At 40.2% G+C, this 26,854-nt stretch overlaps 1 protein-coding gene across 1 annotated transcript; it reads right to left on the reverse strand.

Annotated features, from left to right (window-relative positions):
* Positions 1–772: 772 nt before the first annotated feature.
* LOC138180005 (uncharacterized) lies at positions 773–12,538 on the reverse strand. Its single transcript, XM_069113349.1, has 3 exons — positions 11,411–12,538; positions 8,264–8,446; positions 773–4,782 (listed from the first exon to the last, which is right to left on the reverse strand). The coding sequence occupies exons 1-3, from the start codon at positions 11,468–11,470 to the stop codon at positions 4,594–4,596; spliced, it is 432 nt and encodes a 143-aa protein (XP_068969450.1). The 5' UTR covers positions 11,471–12,538; the 3' UTR covers positions 773–4,593.
* Between the last annotated feature and the right edge of the window lie 14,316 nt (positions 12,539–26,854).

Genomic DNA, 26,854 nt, shown 5'->3' on the forward strand with positions numbered 1-26,854 from the left:
CAGAAATTCGTCGGAAACCGCGACGATTCGTCAGCCACGAAGGGGATACAATTTTATTCCGTGTGCGCTCATTCTCGAGCTTCGCATCTTATTCTCTTCATTCTCTTCATTCTCTTGCTCATTCTCTTCATCGCTTGCTCGAGAACGAATCGATCCGATAGAACCGACGTTAACCCGATATTTTGGAAACGACGTTCGCAACTTTGAACGTACGCGAACGTGATAGCTAGATGTTTCAGTTAATTCGAACGATTTTCTGCTGCCATACCGGCAACCTTCAAAGAACGTGTTTTAACGGCGTCTGTCAGCGGGCGTTAATGCGTTCTAACGATGGTCGTAATGACACGGAAAGCGTAACTCGTTCGATGGAATTTCACGATAGCACCGTGTAAAAGTCCTGTTGCTTACCGTGCACATATATCTACGTGAATTTTATACATCAAACGTCACGCGTAAATAGTAATTTTCAAAAGCTTTCTCCTATGACGTGAATATCGTTTCGACGAGAGCCGAAACAAGGATACCCTTTTCTATCGGAATATTTCACTTCGCTACGAGACCTGATCACGTTTAAGCGCAAGGAATGTACGAGAGGAACATGATACGAGGAAAGTGTAGATGAAATTTGGAACCTTTCGCTAAAATTTAAACGTGAAAAGTTAGTGTGGAAAAGATATTCGCGAAAAGAAATTATTTAGCATGGGATACGACATGGATTCGAGTCGACGCGTACTTTTACATTATTTATATTTTGTCGATTGTAGTACGTGAATTTAAATATCACGAAAATCTTCATTTTATTTCTTGGATATAACTTACATTTCATATGTCAAAAAGCAAGACAATTATTTGTTAGCATACAGTATTGTACGGAACGAAAACTGGATCCGAAGTGAACGTGTTGACACACTAACACTTTTCGCCTTTTGTATTTCTCGTAAAATGCATAAGGTGGAAATTGCTTAGATTATTCTAAGTGGTAATTTTAGCTTGGATGTAGGAACGTTGGTGTAGGAAACATTTTTCGGGAAGCGAACTTTTGTATTCTCTGGATCTTCCATAGATGAACGACTCACGGAATCTCTCGTTGGTTCTTTTCAGAATTTTTAGAGCATGTTGCAGCCAAGTGGCACAACCCACTTCCATTCTTTGACCAGGTGATTTTAAATTTCGTTTCCTCGTATCGTTCGACTCGTGTGAAATTCCTGAAATTCTCTTCGAATTTCGTAGAACAAACGATCGAACGATTTCAAAGATCACCCAAGATCGAGTAACGTTTCTCTTCGAGTCTTAATTTCGAAAAATCAATTTCATCGAAGATCCAATCGTTCTACGACTACGTGACGCAAATCGGACGAGAGGAATTCCAGAAATCATATAAAATGTCAATTCTTATTCAGATAGAACACGGATATAGCTTTTTCTAGAAAGAAAATATAAAAGTATAAAAGGAAGTATACTTGTTTGTCCAGCTTTCGCGAATTCCTTTTCTCTTTCTCTCTCATCGTGCGTAAATATATAGAGTGTTGATCGATTAATCGTTTCCTAGATAACATGGATCAACGATCAGGTTCTGCAGAAAATCAAAATACGCTTTAATTTAATACCTTAGAAATTGAATCTCGCGATTTGTTTGGGAACGTCATGGCTGAGATACGAGATTTTGGATAACGTATACGAAGGATATACGATGTCAACAAATTCTCTTGCAGGGAAATAGCTTCCCTGCCATAAATTAGCCTCTGTGCTCGTTAACCCGAAGCACAATGCCCCGAGACAGTGAACACCACCAGAGCGCGCTTTCTCTTCGAATAAATTCGAAGTTTCGTCGTAACGGACTGCTTGAGCAACTCGTTTAAAAGAAACCCCTTTCCTATCTACGCCAGTTTGATTACCACAACAATACGGAAGTTCTTTTTCGGCTAGGAACAAGCCAAGTTAATCACGACACCGATACCACGAAACTTGGACTCAATCGATCTTCACCGTATTCAGCGAGAAAACACTTACGAATTCTCTTCGTAATCGTGCCGCGAACCAGCTACAATGGCCGCAGAATCTTTAACCATCCCCGTACAATGCCTCTCACAATGTTTCGTTTAAATAAACGATCGTTATTGATTCGATGGATTGTCAGGATCCGAAACAACTGTAATTAGGTCACCGTGTGGTATTACAATCATAGACACAACGTCGTATGCTTGTTCCGCTAATTAGATTCTCCATCATCTACGTGACGATGACGGTCTACTACAACGAACGACGTCTTGAAGCTTCGAAATAATCAACGATTCCGAAATAATAAATTGACGCGCGAATAAAATTATTTCTCGACGAGAATTAATTAGGAAGTTGGAAAGTAATCGAAAAGTGTAATTGTTTTGAAATTGCCGCGTCCACCAAACGCAATTGGAAAGTTTCCGTTAACACGTCGAAACGAACACGAAAGGTCCTTAATCGATTATTCGCTCGCATAATCGCAGTTCTGGAAACGTTTCACAATGGTTGTTTCTCAATGTTAGGCGACTCGTGATAAGTAGGAATTTCGAGAGACGCCAGGATAAAGAAGAATCGAAAAAGCATTTAATCACGGTGTTCGCGTATCGAAATGGACGTGCTTCTTCCGCGGTGAAACCATTGAAAGATGGATGTTGCAATCGCGTGTTTCGTACCGGACCGAATCAAATTATCTCGAAATAGGATCGTAGCTGAATTACGGGACTACGTAATCCGCGGTGGGTCAGGGTACTGGACTTCGACTGAAATCGCGGTTTCCTCGGTGGTCAGGTACGCCATGTCGTGTTCCTCGTCGTTAACGCCTTTGTTAACGAGCTGGAGGATTTTATTTCACTGCCGTGGAAATTCTTCTCTTTATTTTCTCACCTTCCTTCGGATCTTTTCTCGTTCTCGGAGATTTTCTCTTTCTCTCTTCCGTTTTCCTCGTCTTAATCGCTTAGCAGGTCGATTAATTAACCGCGTAAGAAATAATTAAAAGATAAGAAAAGGAACGGAGAAAAAGTATGGCGGTGGCTCGCGACGCAGATAAATCGAAACTGAAAGCTTCGCTAATGAATTACAACGTCGCTTTATATTTTTTTCTAATTAATGGACGCCATCTATTAAGCGCTGGAACATCGATGAATTGCTTTGTTTCGCCGCCCTTCGCTCTTCATCGTCCTGTGTTACGCGCCCTTGGCTTCTCCCCTCTTTTCGATTCGCTACGAATGGCCCTCCACGGTTATTGTTCAGGTGAGAAATTGAAACGAACAAACGGTAGCGCCGGAGGTTGTTCGAAACGATACTCGTGGTTACCACTTAATTCATTGTACCCGAGCTCGTTTTGTGTTGAAAGTCGGCTGCACAACGAATCGACGTTCGCAGTCTCTCAGAAAAGTATTTGGGTAGTTACCGTAGAAAACTCTGATCGGTATATTTTATATATGTAACGTCGTCGTATTTTCATTCTATGAAAATTCATGCTATGTTTACGTCGACATTTATTTGTCAAATATATTTGTGATCATTGCGTATGTTTTCAATGAATATCTAATTGTCTGGTTTCATAATGCACGAGTGCAGTCAAAATAGCTGTGTCTCGTTACAGCGCTAATAAAATTTTCAAACGTTTCATACGGCACACATAATATATTCATACAAAGTTTTTTACATATATCAAAATATTTTACGCGATCCAGCAAGAAAAAGTTATAATTCGTCGGTTTCATTCTTAGACAAAATAGACGCTTGTTGGATTTTATTGAATTTTTATTAAAAACAATGCTTCGTCGTGTTATTCGTCGCTTTCCGATTTGCTCCGTCGCTCGAGCAGAATGAGCAAAAACGATAGGATAAGGAGGCTTTCGTTAAGTCGTATTAAACGCAGCTCGTATTTTTCGACTAATATTCCGCGTCACTCTTCATAATCGTAATTTACGAGCGGCTCGGAGTTTAAGTAACCATGGAAATATGGCCTTTCCACGGTTTCTATCTCGTAATCCGACACATGGACCTTCTAACCAATCTGCATGGACGGCATCTCACCCATAAGGATAAAAAATCACAGTGGTTCGTGAAATAAACGGATCCAAGTCGACCGTAGATCTGCAAGGGAAAGGTTCCCGAAATCGATCCAAGCTCGAAGCTTCGTCCGCAAAATAGCCGCAACGATTTGTCGTGGCGATTGCTCGGAATAAATTTCCCAAGCGATCGCGACGCTTTTCGAAATTTATCTCCGCCACTGCATAGATTTATTTGCGAAAGAAGGGCGGCGTGCACACGCCGCTACCGCCAACGAAAACGTTGCGTCACGCAGCTAAATAATCTCACCGGCGGACCAAACAAATAATTCTATCTTGCGAAACTTGTCCGCTCGAATGGGACTCGTTCAACGCTACCGATGCGAACTTACGTATTTATTGCTATTAGCAGTAAAACGTAATAACCACCCGGCAAGAAACCGTCGCTCGAGTGATTGCTGAAGAGATGAGACGAAGAATTCGCGGCTGAAGGAAGGTATTTATCGAAGAATTCGTTATTCGTCGTGAAAAACCAAGGAAAGTCCGGTCGAAGAATGCGAGTTCTCCGTGGTTCCTTTCACGCAGCTTCGTCCTTGGATGAGAAGGCAGGATTCTCGCGGGATGCTCGCGTATCGTAAGCCAGCTTCGACGAATCCGCCTTTCGTATCTCGTTCTTGCTCGTCCCGTTTCTGCAGATCATCTCATTGGAAGTGGCTGGTACGCTGATTACTTCTGTCAGTTGCATCGCTGTGGCGAATCGCAACGCCTGAAAGCAGAATCGAGAGATCGTCAGCGTTCTGCGAAACTTGCAAAGCTATTCAGCGGTATGCACACAGGGGACTCACGTGTGTTCAATCGTGTTTCGTTGATGAGATCAAGCTATTGACGTACGTCGCGTGAAACAGTGTTGGTTGAACAAAGAGAAGGGAGTGCAAACAGGTCGGTGCACGCGCGTAGGGCAAAGGGTGTCGACTACAATGGTCGTTGAATCGCTCGGGAGTCAGGACCTTCCTTCGCGGTTTCACGCCCAAGAGAATGTTTGAATTGCCAAGCGTGAATTAGGGGATGACGAGAGTTTGACGCGTTCAGTGTCCTTCTTTGTTGGTTTTTTCAACTTTTTTACTTTTGTTATCTAATTACTATTATTATTCTTAAAGGAAGCAATATCTTCTAGCCTTGTAAAGTGTTAAACGAGAAACGAGAAAGATGAAAAAATGCGAGTAAAAGATAGTGCAACGTAAAACAATTACGAAGAGAATTCCATAACTTTACAAGGTTCTTAGGATAATTCTTTTGCGAGAGATGGAAAGTTACAACCTTCGCAGACTCGCAAAGGATCTGATGCAATTAGTTTCTTGGGTCGATAGAAACGCGTTCGAGGCGAATTCATTAAAAAATTGTATTTTTCGCAGTTTCTTCAAGGCACCACTTAACTACAGGAAAATCCGCGCAACCAGTACCATTTCCAATCCTCGTAAATTACGAATCCTGACTACGAGTAGATAACGTTGTTTTATGTTATCAACTAACCTTGTTCCACTTTAGACAGACTTTCTGCGCACCGTTTAGCCCCGCTGTTTGTTACTTATTTTTATCTCTTCGTTTTTCACCGTTTCCGTTTAACCGTCCGATAAAACTTTCCTTAGTCGATGTTTCCGCGTTCAAGTCATTTAACCACGTTCTCTATGTAAATCGGCCACGAATATTAAATACAACTCGTTCTAACAATGAATTTCTTACACGTCGAAGAAATACATCGTAAATACATTTGTATTAGGTTGTCCGAAAAGTTTCTTTCCTTTTATAAGGAAATAATAGACGCACAATGTTTTCTGTTTTGTATTAATTTATTGAATTATGCACGAATATAACGATAGAGATAGAACGAAATGGATCGTACTTAATTTAATAAAATAATATAAAACAGATATTATTGTTCGTTTGTTATTACTTTATGAAAGGAAAGAAACTTTTCAGACGACTTAATAGTATTTTGAACGAATAAACGACCATACATTCTAATTTTTATGTGTTATGTTCGGCTGCAAAAAATTATGTTTGAGCGATCTTGTGTAAAATCGCTGTATCCCATTGAAACGCTTTGGTCGATGTGAATTCAGCGATGTGATTCAGTGGACAATTAAAAGTAATTTCAAATCGAAAAGTTATCAGAAAGGTTTTGCTATCCTGTCGGGCGATAGTAAGTTTTTTATGAATAGGTCGGATAGGATTGAACGTTCGTACTTTCTACCTATTGAATATACATATTAATGTTTTTATCGAAAGAGCTACGCCATTTCTACTGATCAAAGCCGAACTTCTCTGTTTAGTCGCTAAATTTGATATTTATTTGAAAGTAGTATTTTCTCAAGTAATATTTTACTAAAGTTTATCCTAAATAACCAGCAACCACACCATTTAACAGAATATATCGGTAGTTGAAAGCGCTATAAATTTTTCGGACAACCCAACACAACGACCAAAAGTTCGATCTCGTGGAAATACAATGTACCACATAGAAAAAGCACAGCGGGAATAGAAATTGCATCCATCGAGGTGAATTTTTGACCCGCTGAAACCAATTTCTAGAGTAGATAAGTAAACCACGAACATAAAACAGGAAAATAAAATCGAAAGTATGTGCAAGTAACGCGAATCGTTCGAACCGATAAAACATACGCGCTTTTAACGAAGCGCAACTCGAAAATGCTGAACGAACAAACGCGATTTCGCGATGTATAACTCAAGTGCAATTTGTTACAATGTCTACGAGTTTTAGATACGCAATCGTCGAACGATGCAACTTCGTCGTCGAACTTGAAAAGCGATTCGCACGTGGCCGATTCCTGGGCAATTCGATTAGTTTCTGTGCCATCAGTCGCGCTACAGCCACCCACGTGACTTATTACAAGATTAAAAGTAGCCGAAGGGCGAAAAAACTTGTCCAATTGCGAGGCTGTCTGTCGCACGCGCAAACAGGACCCTCTAATTCGCCGCCATCCCGCTTTTTCCGCACTCTCGAAACGACATTTATTTCCGAACTTCATCCCCATTCAATTACGCGTTTCATCCTAGTCGTTTACGGAGAGTTTCGTCGCGCTCGCTTTCCACGAAAATTGAACGGAAATTCGCCAGTGGACATTCGGCTGCAATTCGTTGCTACGTCCTCGTTAAGAACGTCGAGGACGTGTATATTGCATTGTTGACGACAACGTTATATGAGACTTTAGGCGAAATGAAATTACAAAGAGTGAAAAAGAAGAAAAATAATGGTACTTAAAACGAAGAAAACCCAGAAGAAATCCATTTTTAACAAATGCCTACTTATTATTCTGCTATACTTTGAGAATAAACAAGATTGAACAAGGAAATTTATCTTTTAAGAATTAACAGTCAGTATAAATACTCTGGTGACCAAAGGTTTTTGCGATCGCCTGTAAATTATAAAATTCCGCGCAACTCAAATTTCACGAAATAAGATATTTTTTTATCAGAACTTTGTTACTTCGAGAAAGAACAGTCAAACATTGTTTAAATTGAAAAAGTATCGCTTTTTAAAGTACGAGCAGTGAATGAAGTTTTTGGTTGGACGGGAGTTCGACTTAGTTTAAGCGTAGCGGAATAAAGACAGCCACTGTAGAAAATCGCTCGAGTTTGATGGTTTAGGAACAAGCGCCAAACTTCTGTCTCGAAAGACAAACGACCGGGAGAAAATATTACACCAATGTTTGAAATCATTTCGGCGAAAAATCGAATAATCATACACTCGTTCGATTCACTCAATTATTCTAGTCTTTTCGCCTAATTCAGAACTATCGAGCCAATCTTTTCGACTCATTGGCGTGCATAATCGTTTGCCAGGTGGTGTGAACTATTGTGGCCTTATATTCTTATTAATTCAATTGTTTCGTTAATTGTACTTTTCTCTAAATTTTTACGCTCCACGGAATATTAATATGCCAAAGGATGAAAACGTAATCTCCAGTTTTCTCATCCCATTCTATCAAAAGTTAACAATGAGTTTGGCAAAAGTTTGCTACGAAAATTGTATAGAAAGTAAGAAGATGAACAAAGAACGCGTGTGTAGTGAATTCTCGAGTTCACCGTAAAATTTGCCCCAGTATTCGGTATTCGCCGAGACTGCTGTAAACATTTAACGAAGCCATTGGCAGTTGTCCAATTCCGCGGAAGTTGACTTTCGTTGGCTGAATACGATTGCCGTGCGGTTATAACTTAAAAGTCATTACCTTTCGTCTGTCCCTGTGGGCAGAATACAGGATCCAGATAATGTAGCACACCATTATTATGGCCGGTATGCTGACACCAGCTATGGTGGACGCTTCCCGTAAGAGTGCATGATGCACAGCGAGTAGCATGATTGCCAGCACAGCTCCACCGGCGACGTATCTTCCGGTCCGACGCCGTTCCTCCTATCGACAAATAGCAAATATTCAGACGATGTTATAATTAGACTGCGAATTTTTATGGAAACTCATATTTTTATGAAAATAACTAAGAAAATGAAACCTAAGCGAAAACTTGTTTCAGCTGCTAAGAATTTGTAATATAACGAGCGTTGTACTTTGAATATTTCATGTATCTCTGCATCTTGTATGCTTTCTATGTATATCTGCAAACTTTTCATAAATTCATAAAAATCCGCTGACTATTTATGATTCTTCCCACGACTGTAGCTATACGTCATATTTAAATAGCGATCGCTTGAACACCTGCTACAACGAAACGTTAAAATATTACTGGACTACGGTTATTTACAGTAAAGGAATAAGCACGACCTGGCTTCGTTATATAACATATAATAATATCCATAATGTGTACATTAATGTTAATTAACCATAATGTGTACAATACGGTTCACTATTATATGTCAATATTAGAAGATAATTCTTTCTGCTTGAGATTCTGTGATGAATAAGATTCTTCTAACCGACGTTTTGCTGCACTTTGTCCAAAGATTCCTTCATTAGTCTTTCGCGTGTCCCGCATGAAACTTACGCGATGGTTCGTTTAGAAACGTCCCGATGTAAAATGGATGGTGATAAGATCGGTAACAGGAGGATGTGCATGAACGATGCAATAGAAAGGTTATGGTGCAGATTCTAAAGGAAAGGTACTGGCTTCGATGCTGACAGTAAATCTATGAACGCTGGTTGATGAAATGGGAACAGTATCGCGCTTGAAAGCAGAGTAAGTACGTCTCTGGAAACGGAGTTGTAAAGAGAACTGGTCTCTTAAAACAAAATCGTATGAAAGTAGTATTGTCAAAATTAACGCGCTCGCTGTTACTGACGCAACCGGTAAATTTTTCATGCATTTTAATAAACAGATTTAGGAAAACAAGCAAAATGGTAAGCAGTGAGGTTGAAACAATTGGCTAAACCAAGAATATTTCTGATAAAAAAGGTATACTGGTGAAGATAATGTTATTTATTCAAATAAAACTATTCCATCTCTTGTAAGAAGCATAATACAAAAAGTTCAGGATCCGAACAAAGACTTTCTAAATTCGGTTCTATATCAATAGATATATTTCGGTTCTATATCAATAGATATATTTCCATGACAATAAACGTATTAATGTACGACACGCAGAATTAAAAAATGCATAGACGAAGAAAGGTACGTAAGCAGCAAACGTAAAGTAAAGATTTTGTTCGGGAACTGCATGGAAGAATCCCTGATACGCTTGATTCTCAAGATTCAACGAGGTCAGAGGATGGTTCTACGAATAGAATAGGAGAAAACCACGAGTACAGGAATTCGGACAGTCGGTATTAAATTTTGGATAGCGGCGACTAGCGGAAGTGACAGCTCCATTTCCATTCGTGCGATGCCGATGCAATTTGACCTGTCGCGGAGCTACTTTGCATTCGGTGCGCAAATGCGTCCATCCGCACCATCACTGATATCCTGACGCGTTTTCCTATTATTATCGTATTCAAATCGAAATATCGCCGGATATACACAGTCGGCACGCTCCGTCGCTGATCTATTTTGCCGTAAGTCGCGCGCAAGCGGAGGCGTGCCTTGTAGATACGCGAACGGTCGTATCACATGCACCACCGATTCTGAAATGTGTTTTGAGGATCGAATTCCCGACCATTCTTCCCATCGTTTTATTTGTTGAATATTTATTCGTTGTACGAAGTATACTCTGACATGCGATGCCTTTTAGCATAGTTTCTTTTTAATAATTTAATCTGGTTTGAAGAAACTGTTCTTTAGATGAAAAAAGAAAAAACGAAGAGGAATCTAAAGTCGATATCACTCGGCTTGCTTTTCATTGAATCTTTGCGTAAGATGGATTCGATGCACGAAATATCTCTAGTAACGTTCAAAGACAAAATTGCGCACTATTTCACTTTGGATTTTCGTATTTACTTCTTAACTGAATGAACTCTGCATGGATTTTTTTTTTTTTTGGTAGTTTAGTCCGGTTTGAAGAATCGTTTCTGTGAACGAAAACAAACGATATAATATAAGACGGCCTATGTTGCAAATAGTTATTGGTTTAATCGTAACATTTAGCGATATGGAAGTGACGACGTCGGTCCTAATAGAAGCTACAGCTGGTGCGAAAAAGCAGCGAAAGAAATTATTATAAATAAATTTTTAAATAGAAAGAGTTAAGCAGGAAAATGGATAACGCGTTAATCTGTAACTGCGTAATAAAAAATATTACATTCATACTTAACAAGTTTCCAAATTGGGTAGAAAATACCATAGGGACACGGTTTCCTATTTCATCACAGCGTATGACCCGCTTCCGTACGACTCGTGTTATGCGAAAGCAAAGGATTAACGTTAACGATGCTACTATTCCTGTATTTTTATTTGCGAAAAGCATTCTACATGGAGCAACATGCGGAGGATAGAGAAACCAAAGCTTTACAGACTAAAAAATATTGCCACGGTTAAAATATTACGTTCTAAGAGCTTCGTTCGTGAAATTACGTTCGTGCGATATTCGCGTCTGCGGTGAAGCGTGAACTGCGTCGTTCTTCTGTAACGTACAAGTACGAATGGACTAATTTTTCATTCACGAGCGAATGTTTCAAAAAAAAAAAGAAAAGTTCGTCTTATAAAATTCACATTCATAGCGTAACGTTACGAAAACCAGATGGCTGTCTAGCGAGGGAGATCTGCGTTCGAGGTTGCAGAGAAGTTTACACGGATCGTTGGAAAAGTTGAAGGGATCGAAGTAGGACGCATGGGACTGGAACAAAAGTCGAATGGAACTGTACTAAATTTCGAATAGCGAAGTTGCGGGAAAAGGTTCGTGCCCAAACACCTTTTACGAAACCTTTTCCCTCGACTCTGCTCTTTCGAAATCACCATCCCGCTAATAATCGTTTGAAAATATCGTAACTAACCGAGGTTGCAACAGTATTGAGGGTGTCCCTTGAAGAGGACTCGTTCGATCTGAGAGGCATGGTCCTGACAATGACATAAATCAGCTTCACCGACAGATTTAAATAATCCTCAGGGATAGGAAGGTCCCGGTGGATTCGAACTTTATTCTTTCACGAACATAGATCATCGATACTCCCTCTTCGCGATTCAATCTCCCGGTCGTTCTTCTCGATTCAAGCGACAACATGAATCATTGCCAGCCGAAGGACACCTTGCAGCACGACCAACACTCTCCTGCCGTGCATTTTATTATACACGGTATTTCACTTGTCTGGTATTGCAACTGGTTTCGTTTTCTTTTCTCTCTCTCTCTCTCTCCCTCCCTCCCTCTCTCTCTCTCTCTCCCTTCGGTCGACAATCGTCGAAAATTTTTACGACGGTAGGTACGCCTGAAGAGATGCCAAGAATTTCGCAGCGAAATTTACGGACATACCCGCCGTTAAATTAAACGTCGCGTATTTACGGCCGCTGTGGTTTAATTAGAAAGATTACGAAGGTTGTAGTTTAATTAAAAAAATTACGACGAAGGGGAAGAACGCGAGTCATCGTGGAAGGTCTTCAAGTCTTTCGTCTCGATTCATCCGACATTCATACGCTGACAGATGTAATCACTTTGAAACAACAGACTGGACTGACAGAAATCACCACTGTTGACTTCTTGGGTCAGGTCATCCCTTCAGCTTGGTCGCACCACGAAAGAAATGGCTGTATCACGATTTACAGCGACTACTTGGACCACGTTCGTCCCTTTGGTATAAAAGAAAGGATGGAAACAAAAGAGAAGAGTAACAAGGGTCTACAGTGGTTCACCAAGTTCACGATAGACGATCACGACGGACATCTCGCGTGCACTGGAAGCCGTGCGTCGATCCTCGCGTCGAACGGGATCGATGGTTGGTCGAACTGGCGCGAGAGAGCTTGGAAAATGAGAACGAAGAGGCGTTCGAAGGAAGATGTATCGGGAGAACAGTGCCAGCCGCCCATTTACAACGTTGCCCGGCACAATATAAGCCAGGCAAGCTAGCTAGCATAATAAACGAATAACACGATGGACCAACACACCCACGTACATAGACGTTCCTCTCTCAAACATGGCGCGTTGCGTTACTCGCGGAACCGATCGACGATCGAAGATAACTGTCTTTGCCAAAATTTTCTCTGGTGCTTTGTGGACGTGCAGGTCGAATACCTTTGGTAAAATTGCTGTACGAAACAGTTTCACGTTGCAGAAAATGAGCTTTGTACGTGTATCGTGTCCTAAATTGACGAGCGTTGCGATGAACTGCCAGATACTCGTCTTTCAATTCGTTTTTACATTTTATATGTATTAATGTACGCTAACACGTTGAAACGCGGCGAGGCTGACGGCAAACCGTGTTACGTTGAAATCGAATTAGCCTTGTTCCCGTGGTCCGTGAGAGAGTTTCGAACGGAATGTTGACTCCCGAGCATCTGATTGGAGATGCTCGTGAAATTGAATGCTACCCGCGCAAACCGTTCTATCGCAAATTCTGTTCCACGAATCTCCGATACTACTCGATGCAACTATTATAGATAACTTTGATTAAAGACAAGAAGCTTTCGCGGATCAAGTATTTCGATTTTCCATGCTTATGTGTCACGATATTCGATATTAAATATCCCTAATTTTTATATTCTCCGTGTTTATACGCCACAATGTTCGATGTTTGATATCTGAAATTGTTTTTCGTTTTCTAATGTGTAACGTCGTTCAGAATTATTCGAACGAGATCGATAATCGATGGACATTGGCTTGAACGATTTAAACTTAAAATTCCTACGCTATGTTTGTAGCGTACTGTACGCGTGCTATGTTTCAGTAAGATATAAACTACCGGAGGAGAACACGATGAATCATATTTTCCATTTTCGTACAAGTCTGCAGTTTTACGAATACAATGCACGCCGTGTATTAATCATAAAATTTCGAACGACCAAGAATTTGAAAATGGTAGGAATTAATGATAACGAAGAATTCTTGCTTAATTTTTATTATATCGGAGGTGAAGTAAATTATGAGAAGTCTGCCCTCCCAATAATTACGAACTCAATTTTTACAAAGTCAATTTTTGAACGAAAAAGAATCGGGAAATGGTAGAAATTGAAGCGATCGTAAGCCGGCTATTTCGTTAAATCGTCGTCTTCTGAAATACCCGTTGTTACGTGTGGTTATCGTGACGGAGTTCGTACGAACGTTCTAATGAAGAAATAAAATGGCTGTATTCAGAGGGGCCCACGAAATATCTCGCGATCAAATAAACGACTCATCGCGTGCCGTTTCATCTGAACATGGCAATAAGCCCACACGATATTCGATCAGTTTTTTCCATCTAGCACGGCCTTACGACATCGTCTCCGGGATGACAATTACGCGATTATGTTTCCGTGTATTCTTACCTTCTTCCCGGTTGGAAGCGTTGAAGAAAAACTCGACATCTTTATTTGTTTATTCCGTGACCTGGAAACCGCTATTACGCAAAAAATAGAATCTAGTGAAACAAAAATATTCTAAATAAGGAGAGGTGCATATTATTGTGTCCTTGAATACAAATTATGTTTTGGGTTACAAGGTCTAGGAACAAAGGAACTAATAAATAAATTTCTATTTATGTTCTTTGTAACCTTTAGCCAAAGCTATAAGCTTAACTTTTTTGGTAATGTCCTTTTGTTATAAATATACAGGGTGGTTGGTAGTTACCAACCCCCCACCAATGGTGGTACCACCAGTTGGTGGTACAAGCGGAAAGGGGGTGATTCTACGCGAAAAAAGAAGTCGAAAATATAGAATAAACATTTTTTTTATTTTTCAATTTTTCCATCGAGGCAACGATCTATAGTGAGATGCGTTATAACGAGACGTGATAAAGTGCACGCGTACCGAGCGAAAATTCAAAGTGGATTTTCTCAAAAACAAAGCCTCAAACGAAAAATTTTTATTCTATATTTTCGACTTCTTTTTTCGCGTAGAATCACCCCCTTTCCGCTTGTACCACCAGTTACCGACCACCCTGTATAAACGTGCTCCCTATCGATTCTATTGTATGTAACACTAAGAGAGAAAGAATCTGGATCAGCATAAACTTATACATTATACTTATACTTATAGCTTTATTTATTTCAATATATTTTTCTATTACAATAGAATTCGTTCTTCTATCGATCAACCTGAACAGGAAGAATGTCTCGCTGTGTATCCTTTACGACATCGGGAAAACCCTTAGCGACACGTAACGCGTCAATTCTGTGCCAGGCATACAGATCGTTTATCTTAAAGGGAACAGTCCCGCGTAGTATTCGAGCCACGTCGAGTTCATTTTTTAATCGTACGAGCAACCGTGTCGTTTAACAGGACAAATCGCGGTTCTGCCTTTCTCTGTTTATGCACAATCGAACGACTAAACGAAAAATCCACGTTACACAAGCAACGTCTAATAAAGAACAGTTCGGCGACCTTAATAAAGTTGACCAACGAAGATTGATACGACGACTGGAAAAGTTTTCGGATGTTCCACCCCTTCTATCTTTTCTCTGTTTGTCCGCAATTTTGAACTTTTTTGGTTGTTTTGCTTTCTCGCTTCGTATACTATGACCTAGTTGGTGACGTACAAATTCAAGATCGCAGATAGCCAAGTGTTCGGTGTTATCTGTTGTCGTGCTTCTCCGCGGATATTTTTCGAGGCTAAAAGAGAATAACAGTAACGTACATCGCAACGAGAATTAGCGAGAGTAGATTAGAGAGCTTGGAAACAGTTTTAACTGGAAGGTTTACGATTCGAGCGCTGTAGGCTACGTAGATTTTGGAAATATTTCTTCTTCTCCTTCGTCGAGATTTTTCATGGACATGGCCGGCTGGAAATTCGCGCAGTACGCGTCGAAACACGATGCTTTCTTTCCGAGTGTGCGCGAGTCACACGGCTCGAAAATCTGATTCATCGATAGGCAAAAGATCGGAGGTACGTCTATAATAAGATTCTAGTGCAACTCGGACTGATGCGAATTCATTGAACATCGCGCGCCCACGCGACCCGTTTTCAATCTTCGTGTTTCTGTTCTGTAAGAAAAGTCCCGAAAGAAAACGCTGATATTTTAATAATTCCTTTGTTATTCCATCATCTTCACGATGCTCGAGGCAAGAAACATTGCTGAAACTACCGAGGAACGAGTAGCGAAGAAACTTTTAATTGCCAGCTACAACCGTGCCTTCCACGGCAAGTAAAAATCCATCTCAAAGCCCGATTCTTTCTTCGAATTATCTATTTTCGCCAAAAGTGTCGTTAAAACTGGGTTGAAGCTATTTCAGCGAACCTAGTCACCGTGTTCAACGAATTACGTGCATCGTCAAGATCAGTCCCCGAATAAACGACGATTCATGAGTGTCAATGTATCGTCGGAATACGTTTTCAACTATCGACGAATCTCGGTGGATCTAAACGTGCCGATGAACAAAATTAATGAGCGGTACAAATTGTGGAACGAATTTTGATCAAAGTCATCTTACTTAATCGTAGAATTAAAAAGTTGAAACCGTTGAGAAACAAAGGAAGGAAATGTAGAGTATCGATTGTTCTTATTTTATCTTGCAAGAGATTTCTGTACATGTGGATTGGAAAAAAGGGATGAAAATAACTATCCCAAGAAACGAATCACTAATTGGTAAACCTAAACTCCGGTTACGTTCTTCTCCCGGAGGATGTAGATAGGCAATCGTCGGTTCGATTCATTTCCATTTACGTTCGGTTGGACGTCGCCAAGAATACATGAATATCAAGTGGTTTTCTATGCGATAATTGATTCCCAGCAACTACCAGCTTGTTCAGATTCTACAAACACGAGGAAAGAGATGAACTGGAACAGCAATTGAAAGGTAAAATTACTTGTATCCGTTGACTTTTAGTCGTTTGGATGAAAGCACGTGGGCAATTCGAGATTCCTCGCTAACATCTCGCTCGTGTACGGCCAGTTAACACGGCGTAATAAACTTTCGTCGATTAATCGAAGTTTAACAACTCGTCTTAAAAAATAGCGTTACAGAGAGGTCGTGTACTCTGTTGATTGTAACTCGTTTCTTTCTTCCAAGACTTTTGAATCGTTCCAGCGTTGTTCGAGAATAATGATTGGCGAGTCGTGTTTATCTTGAAGCGATAATTCGCGAGGGATACGCGAGGAGGAAGCGGGTATGCGCATGTTTTTTGTCAGTCGTCGCCTCGTAAAACGGACGTAGCTGGTGAAATTACGATATAAGCCGGATGTTCCGGTAAACGACGCCCCGATATTCCCTGAGTCATGAGGCTTTTCGAGGGATCATCGAGGGAAATACAATTTTCGAAAGTAAATCGTTTCGTTCGACGAAATAAAAATTTCACGTGGTTGTAGTTTTATTTGCCAATGTATGTTTATATTTAGTACGCTTATGTGTATATTCGTTTGGAATCGATGGTGGCTTTTCAGCGTATATACGTTAGAAACATTTGTTTAATGCGCGTATATTCGTTTGCACAGGGTATCCTGCCCCTGGTTCGTATGTAAACGACAGGAAGTTTACTTTGATCGTGGAGAGGCAATACAGAGTGCGCCACCTTACCAGTAAGTAAATGTGCCGATAATTTTAATGTAAAAATTTATTGCTTAATTAAATGAACATGTCCCTGTTAAAAGGAAAAGTCGAAGTTGAAACATTTTATCGATGGGAGTTTAATGTAAATAATTAATCCAAGTCTAAGGTTTCGCGCAGTACTCTGCATTATCTCTTGTAGATACGTGTAATCGTCATAAACGAGACACAAAACTTTTCATGTCCCACGTTTTGGAGATTACCCGAGTTCCTTATTATTTTCGTGTCCAATACGATGTTATTTATTCGGTACAGTATTGCTTTCAACTAGAACTAAAGTCTCCTGTGTAATTATAAATAAAATATAGAACGGGATATCCTATAACCGCAACGAAGTATAGAATTTTATACTTTTACGATAACTCAAAAAACATTGCACACTAAGAAAATAATAAAATATCGTACACCCATTACGTAGATTACACATGTACAGTACATACTACCAAAATGATACATTACTGTACAATAACAGTTCCTTTTTTTTCAATTAGTTTCGACCAAAATTTAAATTTCATATATCTTACATGAAATAATTATCAATTTAATTATTTACGTTATTTTACGAAATTTCTGTGATTTGTATTTAATATACGACAGAAGTCCGTTTGTTTGAACCTGTCATGCGACAAATGCTTATATCTCTATTATTTACGATTTCTCGTTCAGATTCATATTCGGATTAACGAATTCAATGACCAGAACTTAAAAATTTATTTAATCGAGCACTAATTAAAATTTCGTTTGAATAAACGGAACGCGTTCAAACGGATTCAATCAAAACCGTCGCGACGTGTTGTTATAAACTGTAGAGGGCGCGAGAAACACTGATCTTTTTCAAGGTCGGTATTTCAGGGCACGAGATACAAAGTTCCATGATACAATCAAATCTATCCTGTATTTAATTCGTGATCATGTTTTTAATTTGGAAATATGTATGAAATATAATTTGAGCAGCCTTTTTACCTTATTTATATCATATGCGGTGATTTCAATTTAATATAGAGTAAGAGTAGTGGTAACAACATTAGTAGTGGTTAGAATTAGAACTAAAATCTATGAAACTATGAATATGTCATGGAACAGAATACTTGTCTTGTTATTGTAAACAAAATATAGAATTCTGTATGTACGTTTTTGTATACTCGTTTGTCTTTATTGGAAAATCCTTGATCAAAACGATGATTGTAAACATACCAGAAGTTAGACACTTAATTTATAATAAATAACGTTTCTAAATTCAAATTTGAATTATCGAATCTAAATTCATACTGTACCGTTGTGCTATCTGGTGGTGGACACGAGAACACAATACTGCCACTCGATCGATGTAAGTCTACGATTCTCAAATTTTCTTTACTGACATATACTCTTTCAATTATTTCTTTACTACGATTAAATCGATCGTTATCATAGTATATCCAATAGTTTGAGATGCACATCGACTATTTAATTTTGCGGAATAGGCCAGATTATCAGGTGTTAATGAACCTACACGCATAGTTTAAGAATGTAGTTATTGAAACTTAAAGGAAGAAAATCCGCGACGAACTAAACGAATTGGAACAAAACGATAAATTGAAACTGGTTCTCGAACGTCTCCCTTTATATTTCTTCCATCAACTTGCATTCGACTCCTATCCCAATGAAATGACTGTTGTTAATCCCTTTTTCTTCAGATTTTCTTTTCTTTGTATTGACAAGAAAATCGAAACCACATTCCACCTGTAAATTCTGAGATTCTCTTCAACCTTTTTCCCCCTTTTCTCGTGAAGAGTCGTTTAATAGATTCCAAGCGCGCTTGCGATCACGATATTCCTCGAACAATGATTATCCAGGCGTAGGAAAAAGCGTATTCGTCCCCATCAGGATCGTACTTGCGTAAACCTTCAATTAAGATATCTGGTCGAGTGCTCGAAAATCGACGACCCAACGAAAACTCGATATCCTTGAAGTCGCGTACCACGGTCGGTGTATCGTTATCCTGCCCGTTAACGACGATAATTATTTTCTTTGCTCGACTTTTGTCTCCCTCTCGTCCACATATATGAGAAATTGATCCGTCTAGATCAAAGGTCATCCAGATCAAAGTTGCAGTGGCGTTACTGTTCGTTGATCAACGCCCCACTCTATGTTTCCCTTCGAAACTTCCCTTGGTTCAGTGATCTTAGGAAAAGTTGAAAACTAAGTTTACCCGATGTATAATAATCGCGATGGCTTCTCGTCGACGATCTCGATGCCCTTGTACAACTGAACTAATATTATTAATGAAATTTTATAAGTTATAAGTTACAAGTTGTCAGCTATAATCAGCATATCTTTGTCGCGAATCAGTAACAAGTTCGATAACAATGCGAGTAAAGTTCTGCAAGCAAACTTTACGATTTACAAGACAGCTAATTATGCGATTCTAATATTTTAGAACCGTCTGTAACATCAGTACATCTTGCTATTTGTCAATTTATTAATATCGTAGGTTGGTAAATTATTGTACGGAAGGACCCTAGTATTATCTGCAAAGTAAATAGTGGAGGAAATTCCTGAAAAAATAGTTTATAGCATATATATCGTTCACTGTATTTTCTAGCCATGTCATGGTAATTATTCATTGATATATTCGACGATAAGATAATTAAATTTCGCTAAAAAATAAAATCGTTCCTACGGTAATAAAATAATAGTACATAAGCATGATCTAAAAATTAACGTACGTGAAATGTCGACGTAATAGTATTATAAAATTTCAAAGTAACTACCAAACACGAACTTAGAAAATTAAGCGGTGTACAAGCATACACGAAGCGCGCATAATTTAAAGCGTCTCAGATCTCGGTGTTTCGATTTATATCCGCGCGAAAGACGATGCCTTTCAAAGAATATCGGCAATCTTTCGGTGGCAGCTTACGGTTCGTATGTGGGTCACGACTCGAACATCACGATGCAGACTCGAAGGAATGCGAGGGAAAATACACGAGAACGAATCTGGTAATTTTTTATGGGTTGTACGAGCTAGTTTACCGGCAACCGGATGGATACGCGTTGACAGTTTCGAGTACACTTGGAGCGTGTACACGCCGAAACGAAGAGCGGACGCGACAGCTCGTATCGTTCAGCCGATGGTGTGGCTATTTCCACGTGGACGCGTGGAACGAGGGTCGAAGAAGGAGGAACGCGGAAAAGGGAGAAGAACGAAAACGGGAAGGCGTGCAAATTCACGTCGAGTCGCCGTCCGCGCGATAATATTTCAGCAGGAGCGCGTAGAAGACGGGACGGAAAGATTGATGATCGCTGTTGGACCAATCCGCGTAACACGCGTCACTATCTGTTTGCTAGATTTGGCCAAGTTATTAACTTGGAATCGAATTAACGGTGACGGATGTTTTCTTTCGTTCTGTCGGGTTTGCACGCGTTCTACCCATTCATTCTCTTCTAATTATCAGTTTCCATTTACTTTACCTAAAACGAACATAGAAGTTGAAACGTTTGCAGCGATAAACTGGCAGCTTCGATATTTAAAAGGAGCGAAGGAAAGGTATAGATTTCGTATTTGAAAAATAAAATAGTCGTGAATTTATAGTGCCTTTGAAAAAATCGATTAGTTTCGAATCGGTTCGTTTGGAAACGAAGAGAACGAAAATTTCTTCTTACCGGAAAAGGCCTCTTCGATTCGCCGATTTCGATTGAAATTGAGAAAAACACGGATAGATCGGAATTTAGACTGGAATTTAATACGTCGGAAGTTTTGGTTCTATTTTTGCTTTTTTAACTACATTATCAGGTCTGTAATTATGAAACCGGAATTTGCCTATAGATGGTCTTAGCTGATAATGTAGTTATCACTAAACTGCGTCATTGATGCCAAAAGTTTTTGTTGACATCTCACAAACATTTTCGACTCGGAACGATACAAGTTTCATACAACAGCATAGTTTGTAATAGCGTTGAACATGTCAAATTTTGTGCCTGGAAACTACGATTTGCGGACAGCATTGATTTTCTGTTACCATTTGAAGAAATCTGCCGCAGAATCGCATCGAATGCTTGTCGAAGCTTACGGTGAGCATGCTCTTGGTAAATCACAGTGCTTTGAGTGGTTTAAAAAATTCAGAAGTGGCAATTTTGACGCGAGGAACGAAGAACGTGGAAGACCACCGAAAAAGACCACCCAGCTGTTAAAACCTGGCGAAACCGTTAATACCGAGCGCTACCGACAACAAATGATCGATTTGAATAAAGCTTTGCGTGAAAAACGACCAGAATGTCAAAAAAGGCAACACAAAGTAATTTTGCTTCGTGATAATGCACCATCGCATACAGCAAAACCGGTCAAGGAAACGATCGAAGCGTTCATTTGGGAAATACTTTCGTACGCGGCTTACTCGCCAGACTTGGTTCCGTCCGATTACTATTTATTTGCATCGATGGGACACGCACTTTCTGACCAGCACTTCGCTTCGTACGAAAATGTACGAAAATGGCTCGATGACTGGTTTGCCTCAAAAGAGCGACAGTTTTTTTGGCGTGGCATCCACCAATTGCCAGACAGGTGGGAAAAATGCATAGCTAGCGATGGGCAATACTTCGAATAAAATATTTTTAATCATTTTCATACAATAAACGTGTACTTTCTATACAAAAATTCCGGTTTCATATTTACATACCTGGTAATTTTCTACGATATTTTTTCAAATGACGTAATATCAAACTCGCAACTACAGTAATCCGGATTTCGCTGAGCGAGAATTAATTCATACGACAGTAGTTCACATTTAGATAACTGGATTCGGCCGGTGGTAATTAATTCGATCGATCGTTTGTTACGATTTCGTTGCAATAAATAAATATTTCCCATGACTGTTAAAGAAGAAGCGTTGCAAACAATTTCTCGAAAATTTCGTTATCGCTACCACCCGCGTTCCAAGCGTAAGAAGAGACACCCTGGTGTCCAGGAAACATAGCAGGAACCTGTGAACGTCACGCGATCTTAATTAACAATGTACTCCAATTTGCTAGTTAGAGAGGCAGCATCGAACGGTTGCTGGTGGGTGGTGCAAATTTATGGGTCCTGTCTGGCTGCAACTTCAAAAGCCAGCTCCCCCGGTATAAATCAGTGAGAAACCAAAAGAGGGGGTTAGAACTTGAAAGGAACGAACTTGCCGGAGCAACGAAGATGTACGGCTGTCATTGTTTCGGCATTTTCGTGACGTTTTGTTGAATAGATGCTGCCGGTCTGAATGAAGGTTAATCCGCATTCATAATCGGCCACGCAACGCGCGCGCGCCCGTGCACACGCACCATCTTAAGGTACCGTCCCCCATTCACCCGTTAATTCTCTCTTTCTTCTGGCTTCTGATACCTGAATGCAACCGGAAGCCCTTTCACGCGTCCCGATTTCGTAATCTGAATCAGAGCATGACTCTCCCTCTCTCTCTCTCTTTCTCTCTCTCGCGCGCGCGAGGGCCTCCCATCTTTTTCAATCTTCGTCTCTCGCTTCTCGATTCGCCAGCTGAAACACGCATCTTTGGCGACGAGACGATCCTTCGTTGAATTCTGTCAGGACACCAGGACCAGGGAGATCGAGAGACAAACGGAGATCGAGGGATTTCCAGGCTCCCTCGGATTATTCCGTGGGGTGTGTCGATCGAATATTCCTACAGCTTGTATACAGTTTAAGCGGTTCCATTATTCGGACGCGTATTATCCGGATGTATCGCTGGTCGAACATTCTGTTATTCGAACGCATTTTCTTGTACGCCATTGTGGCCTGTGTAAGCTTTGAGTGGAAACGCTCCGCGTGCATCTGTTTATAGGACGAATGCGGAGATCTGAATCTGCTGGCATAAACGCGCGTACATGCAGTAACTACGTATTTCTGAGAGAATAGTTTCACTGTTAAAATTCCATCTCCGTTTTCTCTGTACCTCTAACGACATACTTCGAAATCTACTGTTTGAATATTTCCCAGAGTCAAAGGCACGATTCTTTAAGAACATTGTAAGCGTTCGTTCTTCTCTCGAAACGGAAACATTTCAGGCTAAAGTTTAAATATAACTCGCAACGAAAATCTCGTTGGAAATATCGACGATTGTACGGAGCCTCGGTCGATTAGCAACGATGGAATCGATCGAGCTAGCCGATGTCAGAATTTTCGAGCCTCGATGCGATGCAGAATTCCATTAGCGTGCGTTGCACTCGTAACTACCGATCGTTCCCATTGAAAGTTCTCTTCTCGGAAATCCGAAGCGATCGCGAATCGTGTGCCAAAACACGCGATTCAGCACTCGATGTCCAAGAGACGCGGTGTACTTCCCTCTCGGTTTACGTTTTCAGAATTTGCAAGGATGAACGTTCGTTTCTCGGATCGCTGCACTCAGCAGCCGCGTAAACACTGGGTCGTGCTGCAGCTGCAGCTCGCAATCCTTTCGCCGTAACCTCGTCTTACCGTATCGCGTACACACCTTTGTCTTCAACTTCAACGCCAGAAACGTGACACGAAGACACCTCGCGAAGATTCGACTCGTGAAATTCCAAACATTTAACCTCCATTCCGAAGTAACGTGAATTCTATTTGGAATTTAGATGTCCTCGTTAAACCGTTCTAATTATACCGCGAAGATCGATAGCCGATTTTAGGCTCCTTCGACAAACACAGGAAACGTTCATCAATAAACAGTTATCGCGCAGTCGTTGCATACTCTCGTCAGACTTTAAAATAACTCCGGCCCGCCACGTCTACGTATAATAAAGCTATGAATTCGCATAATCGTCTTGGTTGTCCCGCTGAAAACGACAACCGACGTCGCTTCTTCGACTCTTCCTTCACAGACTTTAATTAGCAGGTAACGCGTTATTTTCACGATAAACAGCACTATCGTCGTTATTATTCACGACGACGCGATTCATCGATTCGACGATGTAATATTGCGTGGTCGAGAATATAGCAACAGGGACCGGTGATGATATAACGGTGACTGGTCGTGATTCGCCTTCGTAAGGATTAATCGAAACTGCAGGAGGCGGTGTAAAGCTTGAAATCGAATAAGACAACGTTTGTCGCATCGTACGTTTTACGTGTGCGAATACAGGATCGGAAGTATGAAAGAAAAATGGAAATACAGTGGAGTATGCCACGTGGAAGAAATACTACAACGAACAGTTTTTATCAGTAAAGTCAACACGCTGAAAGAAAACGAAAGCAGATGATTTTTCTGATAACTTATTACATGTAAAGTTGGAAAACAAATATCAATTCTACGAAAATATAAAAATAGGGCGACTGTTTTAAATCGCAGTGAAATCATGATGTTTGGAAGTTAGAATTTTGGAACACATTCGATGTTTATTTATCCCGACGTCAATGTTGTTTTCTTACACCTCGATGATTAGTGGAGTTGGAACGCGTTACGAGAGTTCGCCGATTAATTAAAGGAACTTTACGAGAGTACATAGTTATCGAGGTTAGCCAACCGCGGACAAATCTCTGTTGATCCGTTGGCGATACGAACGGTATCGGTCACGATGCACGTGGTGTAAATAGATAATAAAAACAGGGGAAAAGTATCCGGGGTAGGCGACTGACCGGCGTCGAGTACGAGTGTAGCCTGCGCTGTTTATCTTCTGTCAACTGCCGATAGGAAAGCTTGCGTTGCGCTCCAAAGTCTCGTCGTGCTAACCCGAAAGCGGACTGAGTCACTTTTCACTCACGCTCAGCGTTTGGTGCTGCTTTTACGTTTATCGAAGATCAGTTTTTTCTAAGCTTTTTAAGTTGCAACAAATAACAGAGAAGTTCCCTAATCGAGTCGTAAAACATCAGTTAACAGGGGAACGAAGATAAAAGAAGCGAAGCGGATATTTTTGACTTACGGAAGAGTTTGTATTAATTCTTTCACTTTAAATAATTGTGTATTAATTAAGAAATATTCTGTTTGTAGCGCGTTTCTACTTAACGCTAGAACTACCACACATCAGTCGAAATAATTGGTTCTACAATTTTATAAATGTTTCAACCCTCGTTTAGGGACGATGGTCCCAGATGGATTAATAATACAAATAACAATAAACATACATTACGTAACATGGAATTCCTTCTGTAAGGAAGTAATAAATCAATAAATATAAAAATATTCTATTATTGCGTATTTTTTAAAGACTCGTCATTTTGACTAGTTTTGGTAGAAATAGCTTCGTGTTGACTATCGGTAGTTCTAGTGTTAATATATAGATTCAAGAAGGTACTTGAACACTTACAGGCACCTTTTATGAATATGTTACGTGTGTAATTAAAATTTTGTTAATAGCGTCACGAGGAGAAGTAAATTTTAATTTTGTAAATTAGTATCATAAAATTTTAAATTAGTAAATTCAAAGTTTACAATACAATTTCAAATGGACAGAATACTTGGATTTTGTTAAACGTTTCAAGTCATTCCTAATCTGGATTCTTCTGATATCTGAAGCGCGCTGTCAAAATACGAGCGCATCTACAGATTACGAAAGAATTCATGTAACATAATTGAGAAGTACAAAAAATCTGTAACGTATCGAAGAGAAAGACGAGAGATACCGTCGCGTGTCACGATGCTGGGCCCAGAGGCGGTATCGTCGTGTTGGCGTTGCATCAGGCCCTGAAGCAGTCGTCGCTATCTCATCCGACGCCCACCACGATTATTTCCTCTCTCCCACGTGTCAATTAGTATTCCCTGAGATTTTTCGTTATTTCTTTCTTATTTTTTTTCTACAAAATTCACTGCCTGTATTTGCCGAGACAAACGACCATGGGCGTGGATACGTTGGACATTCGCTGTATCGCTTAAAACGGTCGTTAAAGAAAATTATGCATCGAGAAGGTTGAAACGAGAATCCGTAGAACTGTTTCAATTATTCGAGGCAATTAGATACTCGGAGAAAGAGAGAGAGGGAGAGAGAGAGAGTCTTAGTCTGAAATTGTCGAGGCCAGTTAGCTGTTTGCTGATTAAACGTCGTGGCAAAAATGGCCACGTTTATTGTCGCTCGGCAAACACGCGGGTGTCGTCGAGGCAAACATAAACCAAGGGTGTTAGTCATCGTAGGAAAAGCCACGGGATTTCGTGGGTAGCGAAACTGGCAATAAGCGGTACGCACCCTGCTGTTTTCGCCGGTCACTGATTCCGAAACTCAGTCGGATATCGGATTTCCTACAGATCATCGAAGAAGTTGCGACTACCGGAGCCCTGGTAATCCTTCGTTAAACAAGGAATATTTTGTTTAAAGAGCAAGCGAACCGAGCATGATAATTAATCGGTGGACGTTACGGTTATTTTCGCTACTGCCGCCGCTAAGACGTCGTTCAATATTTGCGTTCCAGGACGCCGCTTAACAGTTCATCTTAACCTCGCGTTGCAGGAGTTTTTCGTAAAAAGTTTCTCTATTATACGCGTGATAAGAAAGCCATTATGCAAATCGGTCTAAAATAAGCGGGGTGCCTGAAGAACCGCATTAACTCAGCCGGCTTAAAAACGAGCTTTCGGTTAAATAAAAGCGACGTCGATGGATGATAGAAGCATCATAAACTAGCCTTAATTATCTTCGTAAATAAATCTCGTATCTATCGGGAGGAAATTTAGCAGAACAAAAGACCTTGCAGCGATCGATCGATCGATCGTTAAAAATAATTCTTCGGTTAAATAGTTGCAGCGTTATTCGTTAATAAAGGAACTTTGTTTTTACAATCACGTAAGCAAGTTCCGAGTAACATATCTAAACGCAAGATTACTTATAGAGCTCTTCTTCCTTCTCC

Source organism: Bombus flavifrons, chromosome 5, assembly GCF_040668555.2.
Source record: "Bombus flavifrons isolate JBK064 chromosome 5, iyBomFlav1_principal, whole genome shotgun sequence".
NCBI classification, from domain to species: Eukaryota; Metazoa; Arthropoda; class Insecta; order Hymenoptera; family Apidae; genus Bombus; species Bombus flavifrons.

Excerpts from the sequence above, each read along its gene's own strand:
- LOC138180005 (XM_069113349.1), bottom strand. The coding sequence starts at position 11,470 with ATGCCTCTCAGATCGAACGAGTCCTCTTCAAGGGACACCCTCAATACT. Across the intron at positions 8,447-11,410 it reads TCAATACTGTTGCAACCTCG|GAGGAACGGCGTCGGACCGG; the intron begins GTTAGTTACGAT and ends ATTTGTCGATAG. Across the intron at positions 4,783-8,263 it reads CCCACAGGGACAGACGAAAG|GCGTTGCGATTCGCCACAGC; the intron begins GTAATGACTTTT and ends TTCTGCTTTCAG.